This window comes from Lonchura striata, chromosome 25 (assembly GCF_046129695.1).
Source record: "Lonchura striata isolate bLonStr1 chromosome 25, bLonStr1.mat, whole genome shotgun sequence".
NCBI lineage: Eukaryota > Metazoa > Chordata > Aves > Passeriformes > Estrildidae > Lonchura > Lonchura striata.
Window position 1 is genome coordinate 7,379,059 of NC_134627.1, and position 14,756 is coordinate 7,393,814.

Here is a 14,756-nt window from a genome sequence, read left to right on the forward strand (position 1 = left end):
TTTATCCGCCCGTTATCCCTCTCCGTTGTTCGCCCTCACATCCCAGCGCTACCGCGGCTCTGCCGCATCCCGAGCCGCGCTTCTCCCGCCGGTATCACCCACCGCTCCCCCTCAACCCCGCTCGGGCGGGACATGGCGCCTCCCGCTCCGCACCCCCTCACCCCGCCGCCATCTTGGCGCCTCCTCAGCGCGGGCTGGCGGCGGAGCGAACCACCACGGCTGGGGGGGGGACACACATGGACCGAACCACCGCGGGTAGAGTGGGGGGAGCGGCGAGCCTAAAGCTGAACAGCTGAACGGGCCGGGCCGTACCACTGCGGCGGGGAGATGGGGGGGGGAGCGGGCGGAACCATGCGCGGGTAGGGGGGGCGCGGGGAGGGGGTCCGCCATGGCCGCGAACTGCGCGGGGGCCGCGGGGACGGCGGCGGCGGCCGTGGGCTCGGCCGTGGGCTCGGCCCTGAGCGCCAGCAAGACCAAGACCAAGAAGAAACACTTCGTGTGTCAGAAGGTGAAGCTGTTCCGGGCCTCCGAGCCGCTGCTCAGCGTCCTGATGTGGGGGGCGAACCACACGGTGAGAGCGGGCGGCGCGGCGGCTCCCCCACCCCTCAGCCAGCCCCACCTCGGAGCCCTCAGAGCTGGGAGAGAGCCCCTCAGAGCGCCCCGGCAGCGGGGCCTCGGCCCCTTCGACCCCTCATCCCCTTTCATCCCCCTCAGCAATGCCCTCATCCCCTTCGTTACACTCGTGCCCCTCATCCCCCTCAGCAATGCCCTCATCCCCCTTATCCCTTTCGTTCCACTCGTGCCCCTCATCCCCCTCAGCAATGCCCTCATTCCCCTTATCCCCTTCATTCTACTCACACCCCTCATCCCCCTCAGCAATGCCCTCATTCCCCTTATCCCCTTCATTCCACTCACACCCCTCATCCCCCTCAGCAATACCCTCATCCCCCTTATCCCCTTCATTCTACTCGTGCCCCTCATCCCCCTCAGCAATGCCCTCATCCCCCTTATCCCCTTCATTCTACTCGTGCCCCTCATCCCCCTCAGCAATGCCCTCATTCCCCTCATCTCCTTCATTCCACTCACACCCCTCATCCCCCTCAGCAATGCCCTCATTCCCCTCATCCCCTTCATCCCCCTCATTCCCCTCCTCCCCCTCGTCCCTCTCATCCCCCTCAGCAATGCCCCCATTCCCCTCATTCCCCTCATCCCCCTCAACCCCTTTATTCACTTCATCCCCTTCATTCTTCTCATTGCTCTTCATTCCCCTCGTCCCCTTCATCCTCCTCATTCCCTTCATCCCCCTCGTCCCCCTCAGCAATGCCCCCATTCCCCTTATCCCCCTCATTCCCCTCATCCCCCTCAACCCCTTTTTTCACTTCATCCCCTTCATTCTTCTCGTTCCCCTCGTCCCCTTCATCCTCCTCATGCCCTTCATCCCCCTCGTCCCCCTCAGCAATGCCCTCATCCCCCTCATTCCCCTTCATCCCCCTTATTCCACCTCATCCCCCTCAGCAATGCCCTCATTCCCCTCATCATCCCCCTCATTTCCCTTATCCCCTTCATTCACCTCATCCCCCTGGTTCCCCTCATTCCCTTATCCCCTTCATTCACCTCATTCCCCTCATTCCCCTCATTCCCATGTCCCCCTCCATCCCCCCTCATTCCCCTCAGCAATGCCTGACCCCCTCACATCCGACCCTTCCCAGGCCTTTTCCCTCTCCTCCAGAGCAGCATTTTCCCCTCATCCCTGCTGAATCCTAGCCTTCCCTCCCTCCCTCCCCATCCCACCCCTGTCCCAGCCCCTCCCTGCCCTCTCTGCTCCCTTTTCTGCTGGTTTTGGGGACCCCCAGCTCGGGGTGTCCCTGCCAGTGTCCCCACCCCTGTTCCAGCCCCACTCTCTGCTGCCTTTTCTGCTGGTTTTGGGGACCCCCATGTCGGGGTGTCCCTTATTCCCAATGTCTCCACCCCTGTCCCAGCCTCTCCCTGCCCTCTCTGTTCCCTTTTCTGCTGGTTTTGGGGACCTCCATGTTGGAGTGTCCCTGCCAGTGTCCCCACCCCTGTCCCAGCCCCTCCCTGCCCTCTCTGCTCCCTTTTTTGCTGGTTTTGGGGACCCCCAGCTCGGGGTGTCCCTTATTCCCAATGTCTCCACCCCTGTCCTACCCCTTCCCTGCTCTCTGCTCCCTTTTCTGCTGGTTTTGTGTCCCCAGGCTCTTTGGGGACTCCCATGTCGGGGTGTCCCTTATTCCCAGTGTCCCCACCCCTGTTCCAGCCCCACTCTCTGCTCCCTTTTCTGCTGGTTTTGGGGACCCCCATGTCGGGGTGTCCCTGCCACTGTCCCCACCCCTGGCACCTTTCCCACACCTTTTTTCCCAGGACCGGGCAGGGGCACTGATGCATTTTTGGGTGATGTTGCCGTGGCACTGGTGGGGACACGAATTTGGCACCCCCAGCCCCTGTGCCAACCCCCAAATTGTCCCTGTGGCTGTGCCAGGGAGGGATTGTCACAACCCAGAGGGGACAGTGCCTCACCTGCACAATGTGTGCCCATCTCCACCCCCCAAAAATGAGCAATTTGTCCCAAAAGGGCCTCAGTTTCTCCATGGCCAGGTTGGAGAGGGTCACTTGGGGGTGTCTGTGCTGGGAATTCCTTCGTTCCATCCCTGTGTTTTCTCTGGAAACTTCTCCCTGGTTTATGATGGAGGATTGATCCTTGCATGTGGCTGCTGCCTGCTGTTCTTGGTGGCCAAAGAAGCCAAAATCCTCAATTAATCCACTTTTAGGGCTCAGACACACCTATTTCTCCAGTGGATTAGTGGATGTTTCCTAGAGAGTGAAAGCAATTCAGGTTTTTTTTGGGTTTTTTTTTTTTTTTTTTCCCAAAACAAATAACACATCCGGAATATTTTTTTTTAAAAACACTCCTTGCATTCCTGGCCTGCAAAAATTTCCAAATGTGGTTCAGCTTTGAGGCAAAGGATGTTCCAAGTGCTCCCAACCTTGCCCAGGAAGCAAGATAATGAATTTAATCAGCCTTTGATCAGTGCTGCCATTAGCAGCCCTGAAAAAAAATGGAAATTTAGGGATTTTTCCGACTACAGACAGTTTGTTTGCTGGTAATTGACCTTTTATTTTGGGTTTGGTTTTTTTTTTTTTGGTGTGTTTTTCTTTGTTGTAGCTGTGTGGGCAGTAGGAACCTGGCAGGAATTTGAGGATGAGGACAAGAGTAAATTTGGGAGCTCTTGGCTGTGAGAATTTTGGGCAGAGCTGAGCTGACATTAAGCTGATAATGAGATTATATCGATGTGTATTAGGAAGAAATTGCTGCCAGGAAGGAAAAAAGGGGTGAGAAAATTCAGCTGTGACCTCCTGACCTTTGGAAAGGATTTCCCAGGAAATCCCTTCCAGTTTTCTGCCACACCGGGGTGAGGTTTGCTTAGGTGGGAATTGGAATTATGTGCCTCCAGCTGAGGGGTTTGGGAATTATTTTGGGAATGTATTTAAGCTTTGTTGGAAATGCTTTAATTTGTTTGTTTGGGTCTGGGGTGAACTTCGGAGAAATCAAACAATAATTTTGTCAGAATTGTTTGGATTTGGGGTGAACTTCTTCAGAGAAATCAAACAATAATCTTGCCAGAATTGTTTGGATTTGGGGTGAGCTTTTCACAGAGAAATAAAACAAAAAAACATTTTGTCAGAATTCTTTGGATCTGGGGTGAACTTCAGAGAAATCAAACAATTTCTCTGAAGAAATTTTGTCAGAATTCTTTGGATCTGGGGTGAGCTCTTCACAGAGAAATCAAACAATAATTTTGTCAGAATTGTTTGGATTTGGGGTGAACTTCAGAGAAATCAAACAATAATTTTGTCAGAATTGTTTGGGTCTGGGGTGAACTTCTTCAGAGAAATCAAACAATAATTTTGCAGAATTGTTTGGGTTTGGGATGAACTTCTTCACAGAGAAAGCAGCCAAAAAACCAATTGGTCAGAATTCTTTGGGTCTGGGGTGAACTTCAGAGAAATTAAAAAAACAATAATTTTCTCAGAATTGTTTGGACTTGGGGTGAGCTCTTCACAGAGAAATCAAAAAAAAAAACCCCAATAATTTTGTCAGAATTGTTTGGATTTGGTGTGGGTCTCCAGTTTGGGGTGTTCCAAAAACATCTGGTGGTCCCAGCCAGGGTTGGGGTGGGGTGGTGTGAGTCAAATAATTTGAATTTTGGACGAGAATAGCGCCGAGGGGAGGGGTGTGGAAGGGGAGTTTGGTGGCTCAGGGTGGATTTTGGAGCTGGAGCACCCCAAAAGCAGGAGCTGCCCCGTGGATCTCCAGTTTGGGGTGTTCCAAAAACATCTCCTGATGGTCCCAGGCAGGGCTGGGGTGGGGCTGGTGTGAGCAGGGGTGGTGTGAGTCAAATAATTTGAATTTTGGACGAGAAAAGCGCCGAGGGGAGGGGTGTGGAAGGGGAGTTTGGTGGCTCAGGGTGGATTTTGGAGTTTTCTGTCACAGCCTGGGTGCAGCAGAGGTGGGGAAGGTGCCTGGGGAAGCTCCTCCTGGGGGTTGGGGGGTGTCAGGTGCTCCAGGTGTGTTTTCCATGCTCTGGATGGATCCACGTGCACGGGATGGGGAAGTTGGGAACGTTCTGGAAGGGAGGAGATGAACACAGAGCGATGCTCCGGGAGCCATGGAAACCTGGGGGTGAGGGGCTGCTGCTGGGATCCGGGGAGGGGATTTGGGATCTGTCTGTGGGGATGGGAGGGGATTTGGGATCTGTGTCTGTGGGGATGGGAGGGGATTTGGGATCTGTGTCTGTGGGAATAGGAGGGGATTTGGGATCTGTCTGTGGATGGGAGGGGATTTGGGATCTGTGTCTGTGGGGATGGGAGGGGATTTGGGATCTGTCTGTGGGGATGGGAGGGGATTTGGGATCTGTCTGTGGGGATGGGAGGGGATTTGGGATCTGTGTAGGGATGGGAGGGGATTTGGGATCTGTCTGTGGGGATGGGAGGGGATTTGGGATCTGTGTCTTTGGGGATGGGAGGGGATTTGGGATCTGTCTGTGGGGATGGGAGGGGATTTGGGATCTGTGTCTTTGGGGATGGGAGGGGATTTGGGATCTGTCTGTGGGAATAGGAGGGGATTTGGGATCTGTCTGTGGGAATAGGAGGGGATTTGGGATCTGTCTGTGGGAATAGGAGGGGATTTGGGATCTGTCTGTGGGGATGGGAGGGGATTTGGGATCTGTGTCTGTGGGGATGGGAGGGGATTTGGGATCTGTCTGTGGGGATGGGAGGGGATTTGGGATCTGTCTGTGGGGATGGGAGGGGATTTGGGATCTGTGTCTGTGGGGATGGGAGGGGATTTGGGATCTGTCTGTGGGGATGGGAGGGGATTTGGGATCTGTGTCTGTGGGGATGGGAGGGGATTTGGGATCTGTGTCTGTGGGGATGGGAGGGGATTTGGGATCTGTGTCTGTGGGGATGGGAGGGGATTTGGGATCTGTCTGTGGGGATGGGAGGGGATTTGGGATCTGTGTGTGTAGGGATTGAAGGCTCTGGGATTGAGGATCTGTGTCTGCAGGGATGACAGGCTCAGAAATCCCAGAGATGGGATTGTAGATTTGTGTCTTTGGGGATGGGAGGTGATTTGGGATCTGTGTCTGTGGGAATGGAAGGAGATTGTGGATCTCAGGGAGGGGATTGTGGGTCTGTGTCTGTGGGGGTGGAAGGCTCTGAAATCCCATCTGGGATCCCAGGGAGGGGAATTGTGGTTCTGTGTCTGTGGGGATGGGATGCTCAGGGATCCCAGAGATGGGATTGTGGATTTGTGTCTGTGGGGATGGAAGGTTCTGGGATTGTGGGGATGGAAGGTTCTGGGATTGTGGGGATGGAAGGTTCTGGGATTGTGGGGATGGAAGGTTCTGGGATTGTGGATCTGTGTCTGTAGGAATGGAAGGCTCTGGGATCCCAGAGATGGCATTGTGGATTTGTGTCTGTGGGGATGGAAGGTTCTGGGATTGTGGATTTGTTTCTTTAGGGATGGAAGGCTCTGGGATCCCAGAGATGGCATTGTGGATTTGTGTCTGTGGGGATGGAAGGTTCTGGGATTGTGGATTTGTTTCTTTAGGGATGGAAGGCTCTGGGATCCCAGAGATGGCATTGTGGATTTGTGTCTGTGGGGATGGAAGGCTCTGGGGTCCCAGAGATGGCATTGTGGATTTGTGTCTGTGGGGATGGAAGGAAATTGTGGATCTGTGTCTGTAGGGCTGTGGTCCTGCTGGCAGTTCCTCAGCTGGAAACGATCCCAGTGGCTCTGGCTGCTGGCAGGGGAAGGCACAAACCCGTTCTGGTGGCAGTGGGGAGATCTGCTGGCTGCAGGGACCTTGCCCGAGGCAGCTCCATCTCCCAGGCCCTCAGGAGCAGTGCCAGCAGCTCGTTTGTATTCCAGGGAAACAGCAGAGCTGGGAATGGAGCTCCCAGCTCTGCAGCCTTGCCTTCCGTGCTGCCAGAGCAGCATCTGCCACAAATCAAAGCCTCACATCCCAGAAATTGCTCCTGGCACGGTGGGATCTGTCCCTTCCCAGCTCTAATTGACCTCTGGGGAGAGCAGCAGATGGGCAGGGCCTGGCTGCCAAGGGCTCATCCAGAGCTCCTCAGCAAATCCCCATTCCAGGAGCCTTTTCCATTCAAATCCCCAGTCCAGGAGCCTTTTCCATTCAAATCCCCAGTCCAGGAGCCTTTTCCCATTCAAATCCCTATTCCAGGATCCATTTTTCCTGCTCAAATCCCCATTCCAGGAGCCTTTTCCCATTCAAATCCCCATTCCAGGAGCCTTTTCCATTCAAATCCCCAGTCCAGGAGCATTTTCCATTCAAATCCCCAGTCCAGGAGCCTTTTCCTGATCAAATAAATCCCCATTCCAGGAGCCTTTTCCATTCAAATCCCCAGTCCAGGAGCATTTTCCCATTCAAATCCCTATTCCAGGATCCATTTGTCCTGCTCAAATCCCCATTCCAGGAGCCTTTTCCATTCAAATCCCCAGTCCAGGAGCCTTTTCCTGATCAAATAAATCCCCATTCCAGGAGCCTTTTCCCATTCAAATCCCCATTCCAGGATTCTTTCCCGTTCAAATCCCCATTCCAGGAGCCCTTTCCAGTTCAAATTCCTATTCCAGGATCCATTTTTCCTGCTCAAATCCCCATTCCAGGATCCTTTTCCTGCTCAAATCCCCATTCCAGGATCCATTCTTCCATTCAAATCCCCATTCCAGGATCCATTTTCCCATTCAAATCCCCATTCCAGGATCCTTTTCCTGCTCAAATCCCCATTCCAGGATCCCTTTTCCTGCTCAAATCCCCATTCCAGGATCCATTCTTCCATTCAAATCCCCATTCCAGGATCCCTTTTCCTCATCAAATCCCCATTCCAGGATCCCTTTTCCTCATCAAATCCCCATTCCAGGATCCTTGTCCTGCTCAAATCCCCATTCCAGCAGCTCCTTTCAAATCCCCATTCCAGGAACATTTTTCCCATTCAAATCCCCATTCCAGGATCCTTTTCCCACCTTTTTTTTTTGAAGCATCAGCTCTGCCCACCAGTGAGAGGACTGGGAGAACTGGGAGCGTGGACAGGCGGGTGGCACTGCCTGATCCCAGGAATCCTTTCCAGCAGCTTTCCAAGGACTTTTTTTTTCTGGAATAAATGGATCTGCTCTCACCAGAGGATGCTTTTTTTTTTTTTTTTTCCCCAGGGGAATTATTGACTGCGAGATTCCCTCTTCCCTCCCTTTGCACGGTGGGGTTGTTAGCCTGGATACTGATTAATCATGCTCTAATTGATGGAAAACTGGGTTTTTCCCTCAAACCATCACCCAGTTGCTCTGTGCTAAGCAGCAGCTGTGGGTTTTTCTCCATGCTAAAGTGATTTTCCCGTGTGTATTTTACCTCCTTCCCCAGAGCACAATGAAGTTTTAACTAATACTCACCGAGATGCCTGATTGGAAAGCTTGGAATGGAACAAAATATCTTTATTTTCCTGAGCAAATTCCTGAGAGTGGGGCTCACACACTCCCATCAGCTGCATCTTGTTAGTAAACAAATCTCATTTCCCCATCAATTTCCTAATGCTAATTGCCGCTTTTGAGGCTACAGTCAGGTTTTGAAACAAAATTACGCCTGGCCCGTTCATCCCAACAGCTGTCCCTGAATGACACGGAATATTGATGTGGCTTTTATTGGGGAAGGAACGGGCTTTGGTGGAGAAATCATCAGCCCAAAATTCTGAGTGCTGCTGCTGGAGAATTCCAGTGACCAGGAAGTAAAAGCTTGGAAAAGTGAGAGGGAGGAGATGTTTTTGCAGCTTCAAAACTGGATTGAGCTGAGGATGAAGGCTCTGGGCAGTGGAAGAGGTTTCCCTCCCTCACTTCATGTTTTTGATCCCTGATTTTTTGTTGGCATCCGGCTGCTTTTTCCCTCTGCTCCTGTGGGATCGGCAGCTTTGACCTGGACATCTGGAATGGTTCCTTTGTTCTTAGGGTGTGACAAAACCAGGGAAAATCGGGATTGTGCCTTGGTGTGAAATGCTGAGAGCCCCCCAGGAGTGTCCCAGCCCTTCCCCCGTGGTGTCTGCCAAATTCCTTATCTCTGCCAAAATCCTTATCTCTGCACTTTTTGGTGGTGAAAAGCAATTTTTGGTGGTGAAAAGCACTTTTTGGTGGTGCCCTTGGCCTGGCCTGGGCCATCTCGGGGGTCTGTGCCACTCTGGGCAGGAGAGGAGTGGGCAAAACAACCCAAATCCTTCTCCTGAGCCAGAATCCCAAATCATGCACAGCCCCCTCCCTTCTCCAGAGCCAGAATCCCAAATCCAGCCCTGCATCCACATCCTGGTGCCCAGCACTGCCCCATTCCTTCTCTGTATGTTCCCCTTAGCCAGAATCCCAAATCCAACCCTTCATCCACATCCTGGTGCCCAGCACTGCCCCATTCCTTCTCCAGAACCAAAATCCCAAATCCAGCCCTTCATCCACATCCAAATCCTTCTCCAGAGCCAGAATCCCAAATCCAGCCCTGCATCCACATCCTGGTGCCCAGCACAACCCAAATTCTTCTCTGGGTGTTCTCCAGAGCCAGAATCCCAAATCCAGCCCTGCATCCACATCCTGGTGCCCAGCACTGCCCCATTCCTTCTCCAGAACCAAAATCCCAAATCCAGCCCTGCATCCACATCCAAATCCTTCTCCTGAGCCAGAATCCCAAATCCAGCCCTTCATCCACAACCCAAATAATTCTCTTTAACCAGAATTCCAAATCCAGCCCTGCATCCACATCCAAATCCTTCTCCTGAGCCAGAATCCCAAATCCAGCCCTTCACCTACATCCTGGTGCCCAGCACAGCCCAATTTTTTCTCTGGGTGTTCTCCAGAGCCAGAATCCCAAATCCAGCCCTTCACATACATTCCGGTGCCCAGCACTGCCCCATTCCTTCTCTGTATGCTCCCCTTAGCCAGAATCCCAAATCCAACCCTTCATCCACATCCAAATCCTTCTCCAGAGCCAGAATCCCAAATCCAACCCTTCACCCACATCCAAATCCTTCTCCAGAACCAGAATCCCAAATCCAGCCCTTCATCCACATCCAAATCCTTCTCCTGAGCCAGAATTCCAAATCCAGATCTTTGTGCCCAGCACAGCCCCATTCCTTTTTCAGAGCCAGAATCCCAAATCCAGCTCTTCATCCACATCCTGGTGCCCAGCACTGCCCCATTCCTTCTCCAGAACCAAAATCCCAAATCCAGCCCTTCATCCACATCCAAATCCTTCTCCAGAGCCAGAATCCCAAATCCAGCCCTGCATCCACATCCTGGTGCCCAGCACAACTCAAATTCTTCTCTGGGTGTTCTCCAGAGCCAGAATCCCAAATCCAGCCCTGCATCCACATCTTGCTTACCCAGCACAGCCCCATTCCTTCTCCAGAGCCAGAATCCCAAATCCAGCCCTTCATCCACAACCCAAAACATTCTCTTTAGCCAAAATCCCAAATCCAGCCCTGCATCCAGGTCCTGCTTACCCAGCACAACCCAAATCCTTCTCCAGAGCCAGAATCCCAAATCCAGCCCTGCATCCACATCCTGGTGCCCAGCACAACCCAAATTCTTCTCTGGGTGTTCTCCAGAGCCAGAATCCCAAATCCAGCCCTGCATCCACATCCTGGTGCCCAGCACTGCCCCATTCCTTCTCCAGAACCAGAATCCCAAATCCAGCCCTTCATCCACAACCCAAATAATTCTCTTTAACCAGAATTCCAAATCCAGCCCTGCATCCACATCCAAATCCTTCTCCTGAGCCAGAATCCCAAATCCAGCCCTTCACCTACATCCTGGTGCCCAGCACAGCCCAATTTTTTCTCTGGGTGTTCTCCAGAGCCAGAATCCCAAATCAAGCCCTTCACATACATTCCGGTGCCCAGCACTGCCCCATTCCTTCTCTGTATGCTCCCCTTAGCCAGAATCCCAAATCCAACCCTTCATCCACATCCAAATCCTTCTCCAGAGCCAGAATCCCAAATCCAACCCTTCACCCACATCCAAATCCTTCTCCAGAACCAGAATCCCAAATCCAGCCCTTCATCCACATCCAAATCCTTCTCCTGAGCCAGAATTCCAAATCCAGATCTTTGTGCCCAGCACAGCCCCATTCCTTTTTCAGAGCCAGAATCCCAAATCCAGCTCTTCATCCACATCCTGGTGCCCAGCACTGCCCCATTCCTTCTCCAGAACCAAAATCCCAAATCCAGCCCTTCATCCACATCCAAATCCTTCTCCAGAGCCAGAATCCCAAATCCAGCCCTGCATCCACATCCTGGTGCCCAGCACAACTCAAATTCTTCTCTGGGTGTTCTCCAGAGCCAGAATCCCAAATCCAGCCCTGCATCCACATCTTGCTTACCCAGCACAGCCCCATTCCTTCTCCAGAGCCAGAATCCCAAATCCAGCCCTTCATCCACAACCCAAAACATTCTCTTTAGCCAAAATCCCAAATCCAGCCCTGCATCCAGGTCCTGCTTACCCAGCACAACCCAAATCCTTCTCCAGAGCCAGAATCCCAAATCCAGCCCTGCATCCACATCCTGGTGCCCAGCACAACCCAAATCCTTCTCCGTGTCTCCTCCAAAGTCAGATCCAGCCAGCTCTGCTGGAAGGGTGCAAAACCTTCCACAGGGAGGACTTTTTTGGGCAGTTTCATCTCGTGAGGAGGGCTGGCACCTCCGAAACGATCCGGGTGCACCATTTCTGCCACTCGGGCACCTCTCCACAGGTCCCCACACTCTTCTTCGAGCTTTGTGGCACAAACCAGAATGGAGGGCGCCCAGAGAGGCCTCCGAATTTTTTTGTTTCTGAATTGCTGCCAGCGAGGAGGAAGCCTCGGCATCGCTGTTCCCTCCCAGCCGTCAGCACCTTTCCTCCGAGCTGTTAACGCCTTGTTTGTGCCTTCCCCATGGAAGAGGGCTGGGAGCAGGAGCTGTCAGCCTTCCCCTCCTGGCAGACAGCAAGAATTAGTGGCTGGAGGCAGCGCCTCTGTCTGGGTGCAGAATTGAGTTGTTTTCTCCTCACCCCGAGGGGAAATCTCTGCAGATCTCTGCGTGGGACTCGGATGCAGCTCCTTGCTGCCAGCTGGGAGATCCCTTCTGTCGGAGCTCCAAATGTCCCGCAGACATTTTTGGATGTTCCAGGTCAGAAGCATTTGAGACCCTGGCACAGCTGCAAACAGCTGGGATTTTGGGTTTAAATCATAGAATGATTTACCAACCTCGCAGGAAGAACAAGAAGTCACAAAAGTTTAGATATTAGAGTAGAAGTAGTCACAAAGTAAAGGGAAGAATTTTTGAGTGCTGTACAGGGGGTTTTTGGTTTTGTACATGAAGGTCAGAAGTTTTAAGATGGAAAGATTTGAGCCTATTCTGTCCTTCCTCTCTTCTTCCTCACCTCCCTGTTCTTGGTGATGTTGGCACTCACAGATTGGTTTAGAGTAGAAAATCACCATTTAATATAGGTAATAGGCATTGGGGAAAAACTATAAACATTTAACACGTAATATATCATATAAAAGATAGAAAAGCATCATTTAATATAGGTAATAGGCATTGGGAAAAAACTATAAACATTTAACACGTAATATACCATTGTTGGAACTCAAAATGTCCCTCAGACATTTTTGGATGTTCCAGGTCAGAAGCATTTGAGACCCTGGCAGGCAGCTGGAAACAGCTGGGATTTTGGATTTAAACCATAGAACGATTTACCAGCCTTGCAGGAAGGACAAGAAGTCACAAAAGTTTAGATATTAGAGTAGAGCCAGAGCTGTACCCTCATCCATACAGGATGTGGAAAATAGAATTAAAACTTGGGGGTGCTGCAGGGCAGAGCCAGAGCTGTACCCTCACCCAGTCAAGGATGTGGAAAATAGAAGAATTAAAACTTGGGGGTGCTGCAGGGCAGAGCCAGAGCTGTACCCTCATCCATACAGGATGTGGAAAATAGAATTAAAACTTGGGGGTGCTGCAGGGCAGAGCCAGAGCTGTACCCTCATCCATACAGGATGTGGAAAATAGAATTAAAACTTGGGGGTGCTGCAGGGCAGAGCTTTGCAGAGCTCCGGATCCGCGGCCGCTTCTCTTCCCGCTGCTGTCTGTTGTGTGGGATGGCTGTCTCTGAAAATATCCCCCTTCCCTCCTGGCACTGGGCTGTGCCTTTCTTCCCAGTCTGACGTGTGTTCACTCTGGATTTCCCTGGCAACGACGCAGAAAGGGTGGGATGGACACGGACCTGCCTCACGGCGAGGCGCCCGGACCCTGCGGAAGCGCTCCGTGTGTGTCCTGCTGCTCCAGGGAAGGGGCAATCCCAGAGCTGCATCCTTTTCCCGAGCCTGCAGGGAGCTTTTCCAGCAGCTTTCCCCACGGTGCTGGGAGCCACTCGACCTGCTGGAGGTTTTGGTGTGGGGAGCAGCCCCCGGAGCTGCCTCCCTCTCCTGCGCTACCTGCCTGGCACAGCAGGGTCATGGGTGTCGTGGAAAAATCCCTCCTCCAACCCTGCTTCCAAAGAAAACTCTTCTTGTCTGGTCTCAAGGCAGTTTATTGTAAATTATCTAAAAGATTTTCTCCTTGGGCTGCTGTGGTTTGCTCAGAGCTCAGGCAGAGGCACACACACACCCTGACATCCTCTCTGACCCCGACTGCTTCTCCTCTCCCAGCCCAGGGCTGCTGCTGCTTTTATATGGGACATTACATGTTAAATGTTTATATTTTTCCCCAATGCCTATTACCTATATTAAATGGTGATTTTCTATCTTTTACATGGTACATTACGTGTTACATGTTTACAGTTTTTCCCCAATGCCTATTACCTATATTAAATGGTGATTTTCTATCTTTTACATGGTACATTAGGTGTTACATGTTTACAGTTTTTCCCCAATGCCTATTACCTATATTAAATGGTGTTTTCTATCTTTTATATGATATATTACATGTTAAATGTTTATATTTTTCCCCAATGCCTATTACCTATATTAAATGATGCTTTTCTATCTTTTATATGGGACATTACGTGTTGCATGTTTACAGTTTATCCCAATGCCTATTACCTATATTAAATGGTGATTTTCTATCTTTTATATGGTACATTACATGTTACATGTTTATATTTTTCCCCAATGCCTATTACCTATATTAAATGATGCTTTTCTATCTTTTATATGATATATTACATGTTAAATGTTTATATTTTTCCCCAATGCCTATTACCTATATTAAATGGTGATTTTCTACTCTAAACCAACCTGTGAGTGCCAACATCACCAAGAACAGGGAGGTGAGGAAGAAGAGAGGAAGGACAGAATAGGCTCAAATCTTTCCATCTTAAAACTTCTGACCTTCATGTATAAAACCAAAACCCCCTGTACAGCACTCAAAAATTCTTCCCTTTACTTTGTGACTACTTCTACTCTAATATCTAAACTTTTGTGACTTCTTGTTCTTCCTGCAAGGTTGGTAAATCATTCCATGGTTTAAATCCAAAATCCCAGCTGTTTGCAGCTGTGCCAGGGTCTCAAATGCTTCTGGCCTGGAACCTCCAAAAATGTCTGAGGGACATTTGGAGTTCCGACAATGGGAACAGCAGGGTCTGTTCCCTGTCGTTGGAACAGAGCTGGAATGGGATTGCTTCCTAAATCCAGGCTGTTAACAGGAATTCAGTGAGCTGGGGCTGTGGGGAGTCCCTGGGAGGGGATGATTTTTGTGGCTGTGCTCACAAAATTCACCTCTTGATTCTGGCCCAGCCTCGTCAGCGAGTGCAGGGACTGGAGCAGGGCAGGCAGGCACAGTCCAGAGGTGGATATTTTATTGTGTGTTTGTTTGTTTGCTTATTTAATTATTATTATTATAAAATTAGTATTATTTTATTAGTATTATTTAATCAATTGATTATAGTTATTATTATAGTTATAGTTATTATTAGTGTTGTTATTATTAGTGTTATTATTATTATTATTATTATTAAATTAGTATTATTTTATTAGTATTATTTAATCAATTTATTATAGTTATTATTATAGTTATTATAGTTATTTTTATTATTATTATTACTATTATTATTATTATTATTATTATTACTATTATTATTACTAATAAGAATGCTGGCACTGCTGGGTGCTGCAGCACGAGCCCGCCTGCACAATCCGTAGCTGAACATTCATTTTTCTGCTTCC

General features: G+C 50.5%; 1 protein-coding gene across 1 annotated transcript in view; it reads left to right on the forward strand.

Annotated features, from left to right (window-relative positions):
• Positions 1-371: 371 nt before the first annotated feature.
• The window catches only part of PIP4K2B (phosphatidylinositol-5-phosphate 4-kinase type 2 beta), a 35,507-nt gene continuing 21,122 nt past the window's right edge, over positions 372-14,756 (forward strand). Inside the window, exon 1 of the mRNA XM_077788320.1 lies at positions 372-571. Coding sequence (XP_077644446.1) covers positions 389-571 — 183 coding nt within the window. The 5' untranslated portion in view covers positions 372-388. The remainder of the gene's footprint in view (positions 572-14,756) is intronic.